The following is a 19,397-nucleotide window of genomic DNA, read 5'->3' as shown; positions in this document are numbered from 1 at the left end:
CTCGCCTCCAATCTCGGTTGGTTCCTGCGTTCGTCCCGCCGGCCCGGCGGTGCTGCCTTTCTGGCAGAACCTTACTGGGTGGTATACGCATGCGACTTCCCGGTGGCCATCTTTACTGTGGGCTGAAGCCTGTGCGCTTACTCGCGCATGTGCAAGCCTTCCCTCGCTTTCCTCTTCCAAGTAGCCTTGCCTAGAGCGGAGCCTCCCGCGCCATTTCTGTGCGCCTGCGTAGCGTGACCCTGCGCAGCCTGGGAGGCGGGTCTTAGCTCCAGGTGCGTACGGCATCTGACTTGACGTGGCCCACAGCTGAAAGGTCTAGGGAGAGGGCGCCGCGTCCAGGTGTGGAGAGGGGCGGCGTGGAAGAGAGAAGAGTGGCCCGTCCCTCTCTTCCCCCTTTCCCTCTTTCGGAAAGTGGTTTCTGCGGGGCCCGGGAGCCTCGGAGTACCGAACCTCGATCTCCGGGGCGGGGTCCTTGGTGGGGACTGAGCGCCCCCTCCCGGGGACGGGCGGTCTGGCCGCGGAGTCTCCTGCGGGAGGGTGATTGGCTGGAAACGGTCCCGAACCCCCAGGGGAGCCCGATCCCTGGGGGACCCTGGCTTCGGACTCCAGCATCTGTCGTCACAGGGTCCCTGCCCTAGTGGCCTATGTCCCTTGCTCGGGGCCATGGAGACACTGCGGCCAGTACGGCGGCGCCTCTGTCTGAAGAAGGGGAAGTGACCTCCGGCCTCCAGGCTCTGGCCGTGGAGGATACCGGAGGCCCCTCTGCCTCGGCCGGTAAGGCCGAGGACGAGGGGGAAGGAGGCCGAGAGGAGACCGAGCGTGAGGGGTCCGGGGGCGAGGAGGCGCAGGGAGAAGTCCCCAGCGCGGGGGGAGAAGAGCCTGCCGAGGAGGACTCCGAGGACTGGTGCGTGCCCTGCAGCGACGAGGAGGTGGAGCTGCCTGCGGATGGGCAGCCCTGGATGCCCCCGCCCTCCGAAATCCAGCGGCTCTATGAACTGCTGGCTGCCCACGGTACTCTGGAGCTGCAAGCCGAGATCCTGCCCCGCCGGCCTCCCACGCCGGAGGCCCAGAGCGAAGAGGAGAGATCCGATGAGGAGCCGGAGGCCAAAGAAGAGGAAGAGGAAAAGTAAAGGCACACCCTTACACCTTGTCCCGGGGCTGCTCCCCTGATGGCGGGAGGAAATAGAGAGGGGAAAATGTGGGACCCTGGAACCTTTGAAAGTGGAGGGAGGGAAGCCAGCGGGGGAGGAGGAACGGGCAGGGGAGAAGCACACGTGTGGGTGGGAGGGAGGACCGCCCTCACCCTTAACTATGTTCACCTGTCCCAGACCACACATGCCCACGGAATTTGATTTTGATGATGAGCCAGTGACACCAAAGGACTCCCTGATTGACCGGAGACGCACCCCAGGTACAAACGAAGAGGAAACAGTTGGGGGAGGTGAAGGGCCTCGGCTCAGTTACCCAAGATCGGCTCCCCTAGAGGCCTTTGCTTGCTGCCTCAGCTGCCACACAACTTATAGCTGCAGGAGAGAGTATTCACCCAGTAGCACCATCTTTATGACTTAGATTACTACCTTGTCTTCCTTTTTTTTTTTTTTTTTTTTTTTTGAGATGGAGTCTTGCCCTTGTCCCCCAGGCTGGAGTGCAATGGCACAATCTCGACTCACTGCAACCTCCGCCTCCTGGGTTCAAGCAATTCTCCTGCCTCAGCCTCCCAAGTAGCTGGGATTACAGACGCATGCCACCACTCCGGGCCAATTTTTGTATTTTTAGTAGAGACAGGCTTTCACCATGTTGGCCAGGCTGGTCTTGAATTCCTGACCTTGTGATCTGCCCACCTCAGCCTCCCAAAGTGCTAGGATTACAGGCATGAGCCAATGCGCCTGGCCCCTTGTCTTCCTTTAAGAGACAATTATAATACAAAAAATTAGCCGGGCATAGTGGCGGGCACCTGTAGTCCCAGCTACTCAGGAGGCTGAGGCAGGAGAATTGCTTGAGCCTGGGAGGTGGAGGTTGCAGTGACCTGAGATCACACCACTGCACTCCAGCCTGGGCGAGAGAGTGAGACTCCGTCTCAAAAAACACAATTACAGATAATTCTTTTTTTAAAAAAACAACTAGTCATTGATTCTGGAAAATTACAGATAATTCTATCATGTTTCCCATTCCCAGAAGTCCAAGTCCTGGCCTTTCAATATTATCTAGATCTGCATCCCTCTACTACCATGTACATTCTCTAATCACACCACTGGCCCCATTTCCCAACCCACATGCCTTCCTAGAATTTACCCTCAGAGTCATGCCTTTCCTTTTTTCTTTTTTTTGAGGGGTGGAGAGACAGAGTCTTGCTGTGTTGCCCAGACTGGTTGGTCTTGAACTCTTGAGCTCAAGTGATCCACCCGCCTCGGTTCCCAAAGTGCTGAGATTACAGGCATGAGCCACTGCACCCAACCTAGAGCCATTCTTGATTTCTCTCTCTTTTACCTGAACATTCACACCAGCAGCAAGTCTTGGTAGCTATAAGATGTACATTTCCAAGTACCTCTGCTAGTCTCCACTTTCAATACCACATCCCCATCCAAGCCACTGTCTTTCTTGCCTGGATAGTTGTAGTAGCTCCTAACTGGGCTCTCTGCTTCCAGTTTCTGCAATTCAGATGAACCTTTTAAAATATAAATCATATCACTTTTTTTTTCTTTGAGACGAAGTCTTTCTCTTGCTCAGGCTGGAGTGCAGTGGCATGATCTTGGCTCACTGCAATCTCCACCTCCTGGGTTGAAGCGATTCTCCTACCTCAGTCTCCTGAGTAGCTGGGATTACAAGGACACGTCACCACGCCTAGCTAATTTTTGTATTTTCTAGTAGAGAGGGGGTTTCGCCATGTTGGCCAGGCTGGTCTTGAACTCCTGACCTAAAGCTTCCCAAAGTGCCTGCCTCAGCTTCCCAAAGTGCTGGAATTACAGGCGTGAGCTGCTGCGCCCAGCCATAAATCGTGTCACTTTTCCACTTAAAATTTTCCAAGGGATTCCATCTTGCCAGGGAAGAGCATGTCAAAGGAGAATCCAAGCGCTTTTCCCGCCACCTCCAGTTCTCTGCACTCTTTTTTTTGTTTTTGTTTTTGGCAAGTAGGGGAGACAGAGTGTAGCTGTGTCACCGAGGCTGGAGTGCAGTAGCGCGATCTTGGCTCATTGCAACCTCCACCTCCCGGGTTCAAGCGATTCTCCTGCCTCAGCCTCCCAAGTAGCTGGGATTACAGGCGCCCGCCACCACGCCCAGCTAATTTTTTGTGTTGGCCAGGCTGGTCTCAAACTCCTGACCTCGTGATTTGCCCACCTCAGCCTCCCAAAGTGCTGGCATTACAAGCGTGAACCACCATGCCCGGCCTGCACTCTTCTTTGAACAGAACTCTGTTCTTGTCCTGGGGCCTCTACCCTTGCCATTCCCCTGCCCAGTATGTTCCTCCCTGTTCTTCACATTACCTGTGCCTTCCTGTCAATCAAGATCTTTGCTTCTCACCCTCTCTGAGGTCCAACCCTGAACCTCAGGTCCTCCAAGACAGAGGCCTGGGGACCTGCATGTTTAACCAGCTCCCCAAGTGATGAGTGAGGTCCAGGCAGGTATGATGCACACCACCTCCATCCCTTCCATGTATCTTACCTTCCTCTTCTCCAGGAAGCTCAGCCCGGAGCCAGAAACGGGAGGCCCGCCTGGACAAGGTGCTGTCGGACATGAAGAGACACAAGAAGCTGGAGGAGCAGATCCTTCGTACCGGGAGGGACCTCTTCAGCCTGGACTCGGAGGACCCCAGCCCCGCCAGCCCCCCACTCCGATCCTCCGGGAGTAGTCTCTTCCCTCGGCAGCGGAAATACTGACTCCCACTGCTCCTGCCTCTAGGGTGCAGTGTCCGTACCTGCTGGAGCCTGGGCCCTCCTTTCCCAGCCCAGACACTGAGAAACTTGGGAAGAAGAGAGAAACCTCAAGCTCCTAAACAGCACGTTGCGGGAAAGAGGAAGAGAGAGTGTGAGTGTGTGTGTGTGTTTTTTCTATTGAACACCTGTAGAGTGTGTGTATGTGTTTTCTATTGAACACCTATAGAGAGAGTGTGTGTGTGTTTTCTATTGAACATCTATATAGAGAGAGTGTGTGAGTGTGTGTTTTCTATTGAACACCTATTCAGAGACCTGGACTGAATTTTCTGAGTCTGAAATAAAAGATGCAGAGCTATCATCTCTTAAAAGGAGGGGCTGTAGCTGTAGCTCAACAGTTAGGCCCCACTTGAAGGGAGAGGCAGAATTGTACTCACCCAGATTGGAAAATGAAAGCCAGATGGGTAGAGGTGCCCTCAGTTAGCACCTGTCCCATCTTGGGCCCTCCAACCCCTCCCAGTCCCACTCCAGTGCAGCCAGCTGGCCCCAAGGTAGAAACCCATGAGCACTCAGGGAGCAGTGTGCCTTCAGCTGCAGCAGAAGCAGCCCGGAGGATAAAATGAGAACCAGCTGCACGGGCCCTTTAACTCCCAAGCCCCACCCCTGGGCTTGGCCTGCCTTGCCCTGCCGGGAAGTGATCCCCAAGGCAGGGTGAGAGTTCCCCATCTGAGGCGTTTGTTGCAGCTACCTGCACTTCTAGATGTGAGTACATTGTACTGGCCCCCCAAACCCCAAATCAGGGGCAGATCTTTGTATCCCTTGAGGCTCTCTTTAGTCCTGTCTTTGCTTTGAAGGGCCTTGCTTCTGCTGGGGCAGGGAAAACATGTCTGAATCAGAGTGGGGAAGGAGGATGGGTGGTGGCTTTGCTTTTGGAGGTTTCACTTTCCAGTAGTTGGAGTCTTCTGGGTTTTGAAGTAAAGGCAGATTAACACCAACACCGGTCCCCCACCCCCCTGCAACTCTCAGGCCTCTCTCTGACTTCAGGGCCCCACCTGGGAAATCAGGTGGGGAATCTTAACAGGGTCATTCAGACCCCATCTTAGCCCTAGATCGGTGCTTGCTCTACTCACCTGCACTGTCCTGGGGATCTGGGCTCTGGCCTGTCACCTTGAGCTCCAAGAATGTGACCTGTACCCATTCAGGCCCCTTAACTCTGACAGATGAGGGTTTCTTACTGCTCCATGCAGGGCTGGGCCAGCTGTTGGTCTCAGTCGATCATTCAGGAAGTCATTAGAGTGATTTCCAGAAGGCGTAGAATTTAGTGACCAAGGTTCTTTCCTTTTTGGGAGGAGAAAGTGAAAACTAGGATGCTCAGCTGGACCCACCAGCCTGAGATTCTGGGGATTTTAGAGCTGTCCTTTGGGAGCCAAGCACTTTGGGGGTGGAGGTGATAGCGAGGCTGATGGCCACTGTGTTCTCAGCTCTCTGCCTGGGTAGCCCCTGGGTGATGGGGGAGAGGCCAGCTGTCACGTGGGGTATCAGGTGGCTCTGCCAGAAACTCCCTTGGCACACAGAGCACTGGGTCGGCCCTCGGGTGTGGCTGTTTGGGCAGGACAGCCCTCTGTATGTAGCCTTGAGCAGGTAGGGGGGCCACCTTGAGTGGGTGGCCCAGAGACAGCCTCAGGGCTCCAAGGTAACGGGGTGCTCAGGTTATCTTGGGTGCTGCCCTCCCAGGTTCTGGGGGAGCAGAGGCTGGGCGCTGGCCCAACTTACAGGAAACACCTTTGAACTGCCATTGGCACCATCTGGGCAGTACACAGCCCCACCCAGGTCCTCTAGTTCTTGTTCTCGGCTTAGAATCTTTGTGTTTCTGCCTGAGAAGCCACTGCCTCCTAGTTTGTGGTCTCTACAGTTATAGCCAGGTTGGACTTCCGGCTCCGTCCTTTGATAACTGTGTGCTCTTGGGCAAATTTCTTAACTTGCAGGTTCTTGTGAGGATAACATGAGTTAATTGAGGGCACTTAACACTACCTGGCACAGATTAAGCTCATCTGAAGTGGGAGCTGTTACTTAGGGGCGTTTGCCTAGAACACAGGGTCCAGAGGCTCTCTCCCGGAAACTTAGACCCAGTGAGTCAGAAGTGAGGCCTGCAAAAAGCAGCAGGAGTGGGGTTAAGAATTCCAGCCTAGGGCTGGATGCGGTGGCTCAGGCCTGTAATCCCAGTACTTTGGGAGGCCCGAGTGGGAGGATGGCTTGAGGCCAGGAGTTCCAGACCAGCCTGAGCAACATAGCGAGACCCTGTCTCTGTTTGTGTGTGTGTGGTTGGGGTTTTTTTTTTTTTTTTTTTTTTTTAAAGAATTATAGCTCAGTCCTATGATTAGGCAAGTTGAGAAAATATTGATGAAGATCAGGGGTTCTGAAGCCTGGTTCCTGGGGTCGCTTCTGATCTAGGCGGTTCTTGCCTCTGGTGACTGGTGTTAATTGGCAGGAGTAGGGAGGACAAGTGGAAGTCTAGGCTGGCTGAGCTGTTCTGTCTCCCCCTCACCTCCCAAAGGCCACCAGGCTGCTCCCCTTCCCACAAAGTGGCCCAGTTAGACTGGAGCTCAGTTACAATTTCCTTGGGAAGAAAAGTTCCTAAAACTGTGCTGCTTTAAAAAAAAAAAAAAAGTAATTTATGAGACACATTCTCAATTTCCATTAATCATCTCCTAAAGGGGGTAAACCAGGAAGCCGCTGGGTGAAAACAGGCTGTTGGCAATTCCTGAGTCATGTGACCCATTCTCTAAAGACTAGAATATTTAACTTAAATCAGTGAGAAACTCTGTGAAGTTGTGTCCTTGTTTATACCAAACTTCACGTGCCTTTTCCTGAACCTGAAGCTGTGGGAAGGTCTGGGGGCAGGGCCGCGTCGCCGACCTTACGTCCAACCTCAGGACTGCCTGGAGCAAGAGCCCTGGGGTTGGGGACAAAGGAGGCTGCCTGGACCTGGGTAAGGGAAGGGGCTGGAGGAGAATGAGTGCAATTCCCTGCCCTTCACAGCCTGCAATCGGAGCTGTGTTTTTGTTTTTGAGACAGAGTCTCGCTCTGTCCCCCAGGCCAGAGTACAATGGCGCAATCTCGACTCACTGCAACCTCTGCATCCCTGGTTCAAGCAATTCTCCTGCCTCAGCCTCCCGAGTAGCTGAGACTACAGTTGCCTGCCACCATGTACGGCTAATTTTTGTATTTTTAGTAGAGACGAAGTTTCACCATGTTGGCCAGGCTGGTCTCGAACTCCTGAGCTCAGGCAGTCCGCCTGCCTTGGCCTCCCAAAGTGCTGGGATTACAGCCACTGCGCCCGGCCTGAAACTGATCTTTATCCTCCTCCCAGTTCCTACTGTGCACCAGAGACCCTCCAGTCTCTAATACCTTTGACTTGAAGAGCAGTCTTTTTTTTTTTCCTTTTCTTTTCTTTTTTTTTTTTTTTTTGAGATGGCCTCACTCTTGCCCAGGCTAGAGCGCACTCGTGTGCTCCATTTACGGCTCACTGCAGCCTTGACCTCCCAGGCACAGGCGATCCTCCCACCTCAGCCTCCAAAGTAGCAGGGACCACAGGTGTGAACCACCACACCTAGCTAATATTTTTTATGGTTTTTATAGAGACAGGGTCTCCCTATGTTGCCCAGGCTGGTCTTGAACTCCTGGCCTCAAGTGATCCTCCCATCTTGGTCTCCCAAAGTGCTGGGATTACAGGTGGGAGCCACCAAGCCTAGTTAACAGTCACTTTTATTCTCACTTCACTGGAGAGGAAGGCTCAGAGGCTAGTAAGTGGCCCAGGAGCATGCTGGCAGTGATAAAACCTGCTGGAGTGACATTTTCCCACTGGCTCTCAATCCTGGATATATATTAAGAGTCAGAGGCCAGGTGCGGTGGCTCACGCCTGTAATCCCAGCACTTTGGGAGGCCGAGGCAGGCGGATCACGAGGTTAGGAGATCGAGACCATCCTGGCTAACACAGTGAAACCCCATCTCTACTAAAAATACAAAAAAATTAGCTAGGCGTGGTGGCGGGTGCCTGTAATCCCAGCTGAGGCAGGAGAATGGCATGAACCCGGGAGGCGGAGCTGCAGTGAGCCGAGATCGCGCCACTGCACTCCAGCCTGGGTGACAGAGCGAGACTCGTCTCGAAAAAAAAAAAAAAAAAAAATGAGGGAGAACTTTTTACAATAGCAATGGGTGAACCTCACCCAGACCAATTAAATAGAATCACTGGAGATGGGTGGCTTTTAAAAAAGGTCTCCAGAAGGCCTGGCGCGGCAGATCACACCTGTTATCCTAGCCCTTTGGGAGGCCGAGGTGGGTGGATCACTTGAGGTCAGGAGTTCGAGACCAGCCTGACCAACATGGCGAAACCCTGTCTACTAAAAACAAAATTATCTGGGTGTGGTGGCGGACATCTGTAATCCCAGCTACTTGGGAGGCTGAGGCAGGAGAATTGCTTGAACTCGGGAGGCAGAGGTTGCAGTGAGCCGAGATGGCTACACTCCAGTCTGGGCAACAAGCGCGAAACTCCATCTCAAAAAAAAAAAAAAAAAAAAAAAAAACAGATTTCCAGATGACCAGTGTGCAGCCCGAGCCGAGAGTCTGCTTTAGACCAGAGCTGCTCAGACTGTAATGTGCATGCAAGTCATTGAGGGTCAAGTTAAAATGCCAGTAGATTCAGTGGCTCTGGGGTGGGGCCCCAGGCTGTGTTGCTATCAAGCCTCCAGGTGGTACCACTCTACTCACTGCAGACCCCGTAGGCAGTGTGGTCACTTGGTCAATTGCCATTTAAGACTCACTAGGGGCCAGGTGTGGTGGTTCACACCTGTAATCCTAGCACTTTGGGAGGCTGAGGCAGGCAGATTGCCTGAGCTCAGGAGTTTGAGACCACCCTGGGGTGAAACCCCATCTCTACTAAAATACAAAAAATTAGCCAGGCTTGGTGGCATGTGCCTGTAATTCCAGCTACTCGGGAGGCTGAGGCACGAGAATTGCTTGAACCTGGGAGGTAGGTGGACGTTGCAGTGAGCCGAGATTGTGCCACTTCACTCCAGCCTGGGCTACAGTCTCCAAAAAAAAAAAAAAAAAAAAAAAGAGATTCAGTATATCAGCTACTCACAGTTGACCCTGAAGATCTCTGGGAAGTAGTGACTCATGACTCGTTTATTAAGTTTTGCTGTAGCAGAAGTTTACTTTTGAGCCAAGAGTCTGATCCGGTCTCCCTCTTTTTTTTTTTTTCTTTCTTTAAAGAGATGGGGCCTTGCTATGTTGCCCAAGCTGGTCTTGAACTCCTGGCCTCAGGCCATCCTCCCACCTTCGGCCTCCCAAAGTGTTGGGGTTACAGGTGTGAGCCACCTCTCTCAGGCAAGAGCCCCTCTTTTAACTAGACAATGAACCTGGTTTCTGCTTTGGACAGGCTATTTAGTTCCTGCTTATTTACCCTCATGGTGGGAGAGACCCTGGTGGGATTTGGGGTGAAAGCTGGCTGTGGTTCTTGCAGGAGCCTCATGACACCTGAGGGAGGTGTGATCAAGCAAGACTGGGCTTCTACACTGAGAGCCGACTAGGGCAGGTCTCAGAAGCAGAGACTGAAGGAAGTTGGGTGGATGAGTGGATCTGGGGAGCAGGGGCCAAGCCTGAGGGCTGGGCAGAGCCTTCCAAAGGTCAACACAGTCCTTGCTATTGTCTTTTGAGGGCCCTGATCTATTTTAAGTAAAATGCTCTAACTGCGCATGTCATCTGGAAGGAAACCACAAAAAACTCAATCTGAGACTTGTCACCAATGTGCTGCCTGAGTCAAAGGGTTTCCCTGGCTCACCTCCATAGATGGCGAGGGTAGAAGGCAAGACCTGTCGTGGGTGGTCTAGGCAGAAGGCCCAGGTTTAGGGCATGGCAGGTGGGTGGTCAGGGAGGTGAGGTGGGGTCCTGGTGCTGATGCAGGGGCAGTTGCCGAGGGCTTGGCCTCAGAACAAGGCAGGAGTCCAGCCATGAGGATGACTCTTGCTGAGTCACTGAGCTGGGCGAGGCATTCAGACCCCCTGACTGGGCCCAGCTGGGGCGGCAGATGGTGGAGAGGCCTCAGCTGTGGGGGGTGTTGGGGAGATTATCCATTGATGAACCAAATGGAGGCTGTTCCCAGAGCCTGCTTCCAACCTTGCACGGCCTTCTAGAGTTCAAATCTTTCCTGGGGGGGTCTCAGAGCCCTGTCCATACCTCCGCTCACAGCCCCAGCCCTTCCTCTTCTCCCATCTGGTTTCCTGGCCAGGTTTCGGCCCTGCGGAGAACCCTCAATGGGAGCAGTGGAAAAAGCTTCACTTGGCAGTAAAGCCCCTACTTGCTGTTCCATCCCTGCAGCTGGGGTGAAATAAGCCACTAACCAGTAAACAACTGAGGCTTAAACCAGCATGCCAGGTCAGGTGGGGAGCCCCCAGCACTGGTTATATTCCCTAGATTCCTCACTGGATAGGAAAGTTGGGCCTCAGGCCCTCTTCCCTCCTCTGCAGTCAAACAGTGCAGATGAAGAGCCAGGCTCTGTTCCCAGTGCTTTATGTGCTAACTCGGTTGATGATGTTATCCATTCTCATTTTGTAGATGAGGAAACAGGCACGGGGTGGTCAAGGGACTTGTTCAAATCACTGATCCCATAAGGGTGAGAGCCAAGATCCAGGCATCCTGGCTGGGTGCGGTGGCTCCACCTGTAGTCCCAGTGCTTTGGGAAGCTGAGGCTGGATGACTACTTAAGACCAGGATTTTGAGACCAGCCTGGACAACAAAGACCTTATGCCTACAAAAAATTAAAAATTAGCTAGGTGTGGCGGTACGTATCTACAGTCCCAGCTACTCGGGAGGCTGAGATGGGAGGATCCCTTGAGCTGAGGAGTTCAAGGCTACAGTGAGCTGTGATCATTGCACTCCAGCCTGGGCAACAAAGTAAGACCTTATCTCAAAAAAAAAAAAAAAAAAAAAAAAAAAAAAGACCGGGCGTGGTGGCTCACGCCTGTAATCCCAGCACTTTGGGAGGCCGAGGCGGGTGGATCACAAGGTCAAGAGATCAAGACCATCCTGGTCAACATGGTGAAACCCCGTCTCTACTAAAAAAAAAATACAAAAAGTTAGCTGGGCATGGTGGCAGGCGCTTGTTAGTCCCAGCTACTTGGGAGGCTGAGGCAGGAGAATCATTTGAACTGGGGAGGCGGAGGTTGCGGTGAGCCGAGATTGCGCCACTGCACTCCAGCCTGGCGACAGAGTGAGAGTCCATCTCAAAAAAAAAAAAAAAAAAAAAAAAAAAAAAAAAATCCAGATCTAGGCAGTCCCAGCCCTCTGGACTCTAGGAAGTCGTCTTTCCAGAACAGAGCCCCGTATTGTGGAGCAACTGGGGGGTGGAATCAAAGGTGAGCAGGACAGGGCTATAGGAAGAAAAGACAAGGTCCCCATAAGAGTGGCGAGAGGAACAGAGCCAGGACATCGGAAAGCAAGCCCCTGTGTTCCCAAACCGCAGAAGAGGGAGCTCTGATGTTAGACAAGCCACCCTCCTACAAGCGAAGGGAAAGTAACTTTGAGCAAAAATGAGCAACAGAAAATGAGATCAAGGTCAGATCTCATACAAAGTTGCAAGATGAAAGAATGAGCAGCAGAATAACCTCCCTGTGATGTGGAAAGTGTGCCAGGAAAACAGACCCAAATTGTAACCTCTTTCAGAATGAGGCAAGGCAGTGAGGAAACTATGTGAAAACACGAAAGCAGCCGATCAGAGTTGTAAGCCCAGGCAGTCTGGGTTGGAATGGGTGCCCCGAGCCACGGGACCATGATGCCTCTCTAGAAAGACAGGACCAGGCATTCCACCAGGGTTCTAGTCCCAACAGCACCACTAACTTGCTTGTGGCCCTAAAGGATTCATTGTCCCTCTCTGGGTCTCAACTATTTAGAGCTCTACTGTCCAGTATGGGATCAACCAGCCATATTTGGCAATTTAAATTAAAATTAGCTGGGTATGGTAGCGCACACTTGTAATCTCAGCACTTTAGGAGGCTGAAGCGGGAGGACTGCTTGAGCCCAGGAGTTCGAGACCAGCCTAGGCAACATAGCAGGACCTTGTCTCTGCAAAAAAAATGAAAAAATTAGCTAGGCGTGGTGGCACATGCCTGTAATCCCAGCTACTCGGGAGGCTGAGGTGGGAGGATCACTTGAGCCTGGAGGTTGAGGCTGCAGTGAGTCATGATTGTGCCACTGCATTCCTGCCTGGGCAACAGAACAAGACCTTGTCTCAAAAAATAATTTAAAAATTTAGTTCCTCAGATGCATTAGCCACATTTTATTTTATTTTTTTCCAAGACAGAGTCTTGCTCTGTCGCCCAGGGCTGTAGTGCAATGGCGAGATCTTGGCTCACTGCAACCTCTGCCTCCCAGGTTCAGGCAATTCTCCTGCCTCAGCCTCCCAAATAGCTGGGATTACAGGCACGTGCCACCATGCCCAGCTAATTTTTGTATTTTTAGTAGAGACAGGGTTTCTGCATGTTGGCCAGGCTGGTCTCAAACTCCTGACCTTGTGATCTGCCGACCTCAGCCTCCCAAAGTGCTGAGATTACAGGTGTGAGCCAGCATGACCGGCCATTAGCCACATTTTAAGTGTTCAGGAGCCACATGTGGATGTGGCTAGTCCAAAGACAGCACAGATTTAGAATATTCTCATCATTGTAGAAAGCTCTATTGGACGCTGCTGAGTAAAAGGGTTGTTTTGGTTTGGTTTGGTTTTGAGATTGGAGTCTCACTCTGTTGCCCAGGCTGGAGTGCAATGGCACGGTCTCTGCTCACTGCAACCTCTGCCTCCCAGGTTCAAGCAATCCTCCTGTCTCAGCCCCCCTAGTAGCTGGGATTATAGGTACCCGCCACCACAACTGGCTAATTTTTGTATTTTTAGTAGAGACGGGGTTTCGCCATGTTGGCCAGGCTGGTCTCAAACTCCTGACCTCAGATGATCCACCTGCCTCGGCCTCCCAAAGTGCTGGGATTACAGGCGTGAGCCACCACGCCTGGCCAAGTTAAAGGGTTTTTAAACAAGAGCCGGGCAGTGCAATGGCATAGCTGTAAGGCAGCAGGGGGTGGTGGGGACTGTGGTAGGTGGGAAAGCTTGTGTTCCATCTAAATGGGGCAGCTGCTGCTTGACTGTAGGCTGTATTGCTGGTCTTCTAATTCTTCAAGTGAAGGAGGAATTGGGATTTTGTGAAGACTCACAATTTCTAAACAAAAAGTTGAAGTTTTACAGATCGTGGGGCTCAAGTATAACTCCTCTTGGGCTGTATCCAGCCTTGATTCTGTAATCTGTGGCTCCTGCCTGTTTTTCCTCGGCCAGGCCACTCCCTTCTTCCCCTCACTTATATTTTTCACCTGGGGTTGGAGGCTGGGTAGATGGTGGAATTGATGAGGAACCACTTTTTTTTTTTTTTTTTTTTTTTTTTTTTTGAGATGGAGTCTCACTCTGCCTCTCATAATGCTGGGATTACAGGCATGAGCCACTGCACCTGTCCTGGCCAGACATTTTTGAGGCCACCACCAGACAAAAGAGGCTCCTCATCGGCCAGGTGTGATGGCTCACCTATAATCTCAGCACTTTGGGAGGCAGAGGCAAGAGGATTGCTTGAGGCCAGGAATTCGAGACCAGCCTAGGCAACATAATGAGACCTCATCTCTCCAAAAAAAAAAAAAAAAAAAAAAATTAGCTAGACATGGTGGCATGCACCTGTAGTCTCAGCTACCCAGGAGGCTGAGGCATGGCTTTTGTGAGCTATGATTGCACCACTGCACTCCAGCCTGGGTGACAGAGTAAGACTCCGTCTCAAAAAAAAAAAAAAAAAGTCTGACCTGAGTCTCTTAAGGATGAGGCTCTGGAGCACCTAATAAACTTGGTCCCATTTGTGTGACTCAAAGGGACATGTCCAAAGTCCAAAGTGCTGGGGGCAGGGGTGGGGCTTAGGTAGGGCATGTGACATTCCTGAACAGGCCAAGCACTGGGTGAAACTACTCAGGATTCAGAAGCAGGTGGGATGGGTGGGTGGAACATGATAATCATCCCCCTTCTCCTTCCTTTCCACCCTACCCTTGCTCACAACTGCAGGAGCTGAGGATGGGAGAGAACTGGGGAGGAGGGGGCCAGAGTGATTTGCAGTGTTACTAATGCAGCTGCTTCTATGGAAGGCTCAGTTCCATCTGGGATCCCTTTATGAGCAGTGGACTAGGTCTTCACATTCAGCCCAGGATTACTAAAGCATAGGAAAGAGGGGGGGAACATAGACACAGCTCATGTAAACATTCCTTTTGTTTGTTTATGGCCGAATCCTAGCCACTGGATTACCTGAGGCATACAGATATTCTTTGGCTCTGGGCTGACATTTGAATACAGCTGGGGCCTCAGGATTCTCTGAAATAAAGGGCTGCCTCCCTCTGGAGGAGCCAGGCAGCTCCTCAGAGCAGCTGCCCATTGCATGCTGGACAAGGCCATGTCACCACCTCCATGGCTCCCCAGTTTCCCAGCTTGCTGTATCTCTCCACCTTAAGAGACTGGGAGCACCTTGATCTGAAGCTCTTTGCAGTGCTGGTGGCAGTGTAGGGGGAAGTAGTTGATGGGAGTGAGGGAAAGGAATTGGCAAGGAACCCTGGGCCTCTGTGGCTCACTGCATCAAGCAGTTCTTGGCAAAGGTAAGGTCAGGATGGGCTGTGTCGTCTTGGGTGGGGTGAAGACAGGGAGCAGTGGGCATGCAGATGCAGACAGGGAAGGGTGCAGTGGCCTGGCTGGAGGAGGTAGGGCCGTATCCCACCCAGAGTCTGTCTCCAGATTCATGCCTGCCCCACCCCAGGCTCCCCAGGTTCATCCTGTGTCCTCTCCCCCACCTACCAGTCATCTTCTTGTGAGCCCTGGGCTTAGGAGTCACCATGGCAACTGAAGAGTTCATCATCCGCATCCCCCCATACCACTATATCCATGTGCTGGACCAGAACAGCAACGTGTCCCGTGTGGAGGTCGGGCCAAAGACCTACATCCGGCAGGACAATGAGAGGTGGGTGTGGGGGCTGGGCTGTGGGAGATCCTTGGGGATGTGGGGGCCTGTTTGGCTGGCATGATGGTCCTTATCCTCCTCCCTGTTCCCAAGCAGGAGTGGCCCTCGCTTGGGCGATAGAGAGGTTTCTCTCTCATTTGGTGTCCTCTTTGGTAGTGGAGACCTGGTCCCAGGTCCTCACACCTCTTCTCATCTTCCTGCAGGGTACTGTTTGCCCCCATGCGCATGGTGACCGTCCCCCCACGTCACTACTGCACAGTGGCCAACCCTGTGTCTCAGGATGCCCAGGGCTTGGTGCTGTTTGATGTCACAGGGCAAGTTCGGCTTCGCCACGCTGACCTCGAGATCCGGCTGGCCCAGGACCCCTTCCCCCTGTACCCAGGGGAGGTGCTGGAAAAGGTACCTGGTTTCCTCACTCCCTATGCCCCACCCTACCTGTCCTCCACCTGCCTTGGGCTCTATACTGCTGCCTTCTTCTTCTTTTTTTCTTTTCTTTTTTGAGGCAGAGTTTCACTCTTGTCGCCCAGGCTGGAGTGCAGTGGCATAATCTCGGCTCACTGGAAGCTCCACCTGGGTTCAAGTGATTTTCCTGCCTCAGCTTCCTCAGTAGCTGGGATTACAGGCACCCGCCACCACGCCCAGCTAATTTTTGTATTTTTAGTAGTGACAGGGTTTCACCATGTTGGCCAGTCTGATCTCAAACTCCCGACCCCAGGTGATCCACCTGCCTCGGCCTCCCAAAGTGCTGGGATTACAGGCATGAGCCACCGTTCCCGGCCTGTACTGAGTTCTAAAGGGAAAACAAACCAGGGCAGTGGGAGGGGTGGGGAGAGACACTTGCTGGCTCTCACCAAGGGTGGAATTGACTCACTGTACCTCCACTCACCTCCAGCCACCCCCATCCTCCACACTTGCCCCAAACACACCTGCCTCTTTTCTGAGAACTGTTGGCCCATCTCACCTTCCCAGGCTCCAGAGCCTACCAGAAGTGCCCAGCCAGTCTGGCATTAAATGACATGTGCCAAGGTTAAGCAGTTCATTCACCCAGTGCCAGACACTGGTGGGCAGTGCCAAAGCAGCAGTAACAAGCCCAGGCCCCAGGCTGTGCCTGTTCTAGGAGAAGCCATCACAGGCCTGAACCTACAGCCAGGCTCTTGTCCCCGTTGGCGTCAGGCCTGGGCCTGAGCAGGTGGGTGTCCCACCTTCATTCCTTTACCTGTTCTTCCACCTTTACCTTCTGGCCATTTAATGGTTTTGGGTTTTTTGTTTGTTTGTTTGTTTTTAAAAGAGACGGGGTTTCACCGTGTTAGCCAGGATGGTCTTGATCTCCTGACCTCATGATCCGCCTGCCTCGGCCTCCCAAAGTGCTGGGATTACAGGCATGAGCCACCGTGTCCAGCACCATTTAATGGTTTTCTTACTGACTTTACTAACCAGTGCTGCTTGATCCTGAAAGCATAATAGCAGGACATGGGGAACTTTTAGAGACATTCATGTCCACTTAGGTGCAGACAGTTTGGGGGAAGAAGTGTGTGTGTAGAGAGAAAATGAAGAATGATTAAGACAATAACCCTTAAGGAATCCAAGTGAAAAGTATATAGGGATTCTTGTACCTTTTTTTTTTTTTTTTTTTTTTTTTTGAGATGGAGTCTCACTCTGTTGCTCAGGCTGGAGTACAGTGGCATAATCTCGGCTAACTGGAAGCTCTGCCTCCGAGGTTCACGCAATTCTCCTGCCTCAGCCTCCCGAGTAGCTGGGACTACAGGCGCCCACCACCACACCCGGCTAATTTTTTGTGTTTTTAGTAGAGATGGGGTTTCACCGTGTTAGCCAGGGTGGTCTTGATCTCCTGGCCTCATGATCCACCTGCCTTGGTCTCCCAAAGTGCTGGGATTACAGGCGTGAGCCACCGCGCCTGGCCTTTTTTTTTTTTTTCTGGATCTCCCCCTGTTGCCTAGACGAGAGTGCAGTGGGGTGATCATAGCTCACTGCAGCCTCAACCTCCTGGGCTCAAACGATCCTTCCACCTCATTCTCCCAAAATGCTGGGATTGCAGGTGTGAGCCACCAAGCCCTGCCTAAGCTTTCATTTTAAATATGTTCAGCCGGGCACAGTGGCTCACGCCTGTAATCCCAGCACTTTGGGAGGCCAAGGTAGGCAGATCACTTGAGGTCAGGAGTTTGAGACCAGGCTGGCCAACATGGCGAAAACCCATCTCTACTAAACATACAACAATTAGCCAGGCGTGGTGGCATGCGCCTGTAATCCCAGCTACTTGGGAGGCTGAGGCATGAGAATCACTTGAACCTGGGAGGCGGAGGTTGCAGTGAGCTGAGATTGCGCCACTGCACTCCAGCCTGGGTGACAGAGCAAGACTCTGTCTCAAAAAAAAAAAAAAAAAAAAAATTATCTGGGGGTGGTGACACACCTGTAATCCCAGCCACTCAGGAGGCTGAGACAGAAGGATCACATGAGCCTGGGAGATTGAGGCTGTTGTGAGCCATGGTTGTACCACTGCAGTCCAGCCTGGATGACATAGGAAGACCCCATCTCCAAAAATAAAAAAAAGCCAGCTCTTCCTTTGAGCCCCAGTTTCAGTTCAAAGGGCCTTCTCTAACTTCTCCTTCATCTGAACTCCTGAGACAGGGTCTTGCTCTGCTGCCCAGGCTGAAGTGCAGTGGTGCAGTCATAGCTCACTGAAGCCTTAACCTCCTGGGCTCAAGTGATCCTCCCACCTCAGCCTCCCGAGTAGCTGGGACTACAGGTGTGCGCCGCTACCATGCCTGGCTACACTTTTTTTTTTTTTTTTAGAGATGGGGTCTTGCTATGTTGCCCAGGCTGGTTCTTGAATGTCTGAGGTCAAGCAATCCTCCTACCTCAGTCTCCCAAAGTTCTGGGATGACAGATGTGAGCCACTGTGCCTGGCCTCCACCCCAGTCTTATTTCAGGACATACAGAGATGGATGTTGTGGACCCGCCTCCAGAGCATCAGGCTTGGCCCTGGGGTCACAGCACTGATGGTTCTGTGTCCCCACCTTCTTCCCCACTAGGACATCACACCCCTGCAGGTGGTTCTGCCCAACACTGCCCTCCATCTAAAGGCGCTGCTTGATTTTGAGGATAAAGATGGAGACAAGGTGGTGGCAGGAGATGAGTGGCTTTTCGAGGGACCTGGTGAGTTCTGTCTCCATAGGGCTCCCTGCCTTCCTGTCATAGCCCTGATACCTTCTGACCATCACCTTCCCTCCCCAGGCACGTACATCCCCCGGAAGGAAGTGGAGGTCGTGGAGATCATTCAGGCCACCATCATCAGGCAGAACCAGGCTCTGCGGCTCAGGGCCCGCAAGGAGTGCTGGGACCGGGACGGCAAGGAGAGGGTGACAGGTGGGGTTACCAAGGGGCGATGATGGTGGGTGGGCAGGAGGGGTCCCCACTGCAGGGGAAGCAGGGGAAGGTTGAGGAAAGCCTCCTGTAGCCCCAGAGAGGTGCTTTCCTGGTATCTTTTGAAAGCTGTTGAGGGCCACCCACTGCTCTTCCTTCCCCACGCCCGCTTCATGCTGTTTCCACTTGGGCTGGAAAATGTGACCATGACCATGCGGATGTGGCTTTTCCTTCCCCCACCTTCACCATGAGCGGTGGGCAGTGGCCATGACTTACCTGATTCTGGATCAACAAAGAAGATGTTCAAATACAATTGACAAATGTAGGCCAATAGGTACAGTGGCTCACACCTGTCATCCCAGCACTTTGCCAAGGTGGGTGAATCGTCTGAGCCCAGGAGCTTAAGACCAGCCTGAGCAACACAGTGAGACCCCATCTCTACAGAGAATTTAAAAATAAGCCTGGCCTTGGACACACACCTGTGGTCCCAGCTACTCAGAAGGCTGAAGGGGGAGAATTTCTTGAGCCCAGGGAGGTGGAGGCTGCAGTGAGCTGTGATTGCACCACTGCACTCCATCCTGGGCAACAGAGGTACTACCCCGAGGTGCTACCATTCCCACTTTTTTTTTTTTTTTTGAGACGGAGTCTTGCTCTCTTGCTGTTGCCCAGGTTGGAGTGCAGTGGCGCGATCTCGGCTCACTGCAAGCTCCGCCTCCTGGGTTCACACCATTCTTCTGCCTCAGCCTCCTGAGTAGCTGGGACTACAGGCGCCCACCACCACGCCCAGCTAATTTTTTTTTTTTTTTTGTATTTTTTTTTTTTTTTTTTAGTAGAGACAGGGTTTCACTGTGTTAGCCAGGGTGGTCTTGATCTCCTGACCTCGTGATCCACCAGGTTCGGCCTCCCAAAGTGCTGGGATTACAGGCATGAACCACCGCACCCGGCCATTCCCACTTTCTATATATCAAAACTGGGATGCAGAATGCAGGTTGCTTGCCCTGGGGTGTGGCCAGGCAGGGCGAGGCTGGGACCTGCATCCAGGCACTCTGGCTTCTCCAATAAACCAAAGGACATC

General features: G+C 52.6%; 2 protein-coding genes across 6 annotated transcripts in view; both read left to right on the top strand.

Annotated features, from left to right (window-relative positions):
* Nucleotides 1-131: 131 nt before the first annotated feature.
* Nucleotides 132-3,899, top strand: PAGR1 (PAXIP1 associated glutamate rich protein 1). The gene is made up of 3 exons (XM_001144010.7): nt 132-1,126; nt 1,329-1,411; nt 3,676-3,899. Exons 1-3 carry the CDS (start codon nt 645-647, stop codon nt 3,873-3,875), a joined length of 765 nt encoding a protein of 254 aa, XP_001144010.2. The 5' UTR covers nt 132-644; the 3' UTR covers nt 3,876-3,899.
* MVP (major vault protein) overlaps nt 3,893-19,397 on the top strand; it is a 28,440-nt gene continuing 12,935 nt past the window's right edge. Inside the window, exons 1-5 of one of the 5 annotated variants that reach the window (XM_054669140.2) lie at nt 3,893-4,023; nt 14,782-14,941; nt 15,145-15,340; nt 17,992-18,115; nt 18,194-18,325. In XM_054669140.2, the coding sequence (XP_054525115.1) occupies nt 14,817-14,941; nt 15,145-15,340; nt 17,992-18,115; nt 18,194-18,325 (577 nt within the window). In that variant the 5' untranslated portion in view covers nt 3,893-4,023; nt 14,782-14,816. Of the gene's footprint in view, nt 4,024-4,422; nt 4,632-5,413; nt 5,511-14,226; nt 14,583-14,740; nt 14,942-15,144; nt 15,341-17,991; nt 18,116-18,193; nt 18,326-19,397 lie in introns of those variants that run through there. The other 4 variants (XM_016928746.3, XM_063796930.1, XM_063796929.1 and 1 more) reach the window with 4 other exon arrangements.

This window comes from Pan troglodytes, chromosome 18 (assembly GCF_028858775.2).
Source record: "Pan troglodytes isolate AG18354 chromosome 18, NHGRI_mPanTro3-v2.0_pri, whole genome shotgun sequence".
NCBI lineage: Eukaryota > Metazoa > Chordata > Mammalia > Primates > Hominidae > Pan > Pan troglodytes.
The sequence above is the reverse complement of the archived record's forward strand: the minus strand, read 5'-3'. Positions and strand labels throughout refer to the sequence as shown.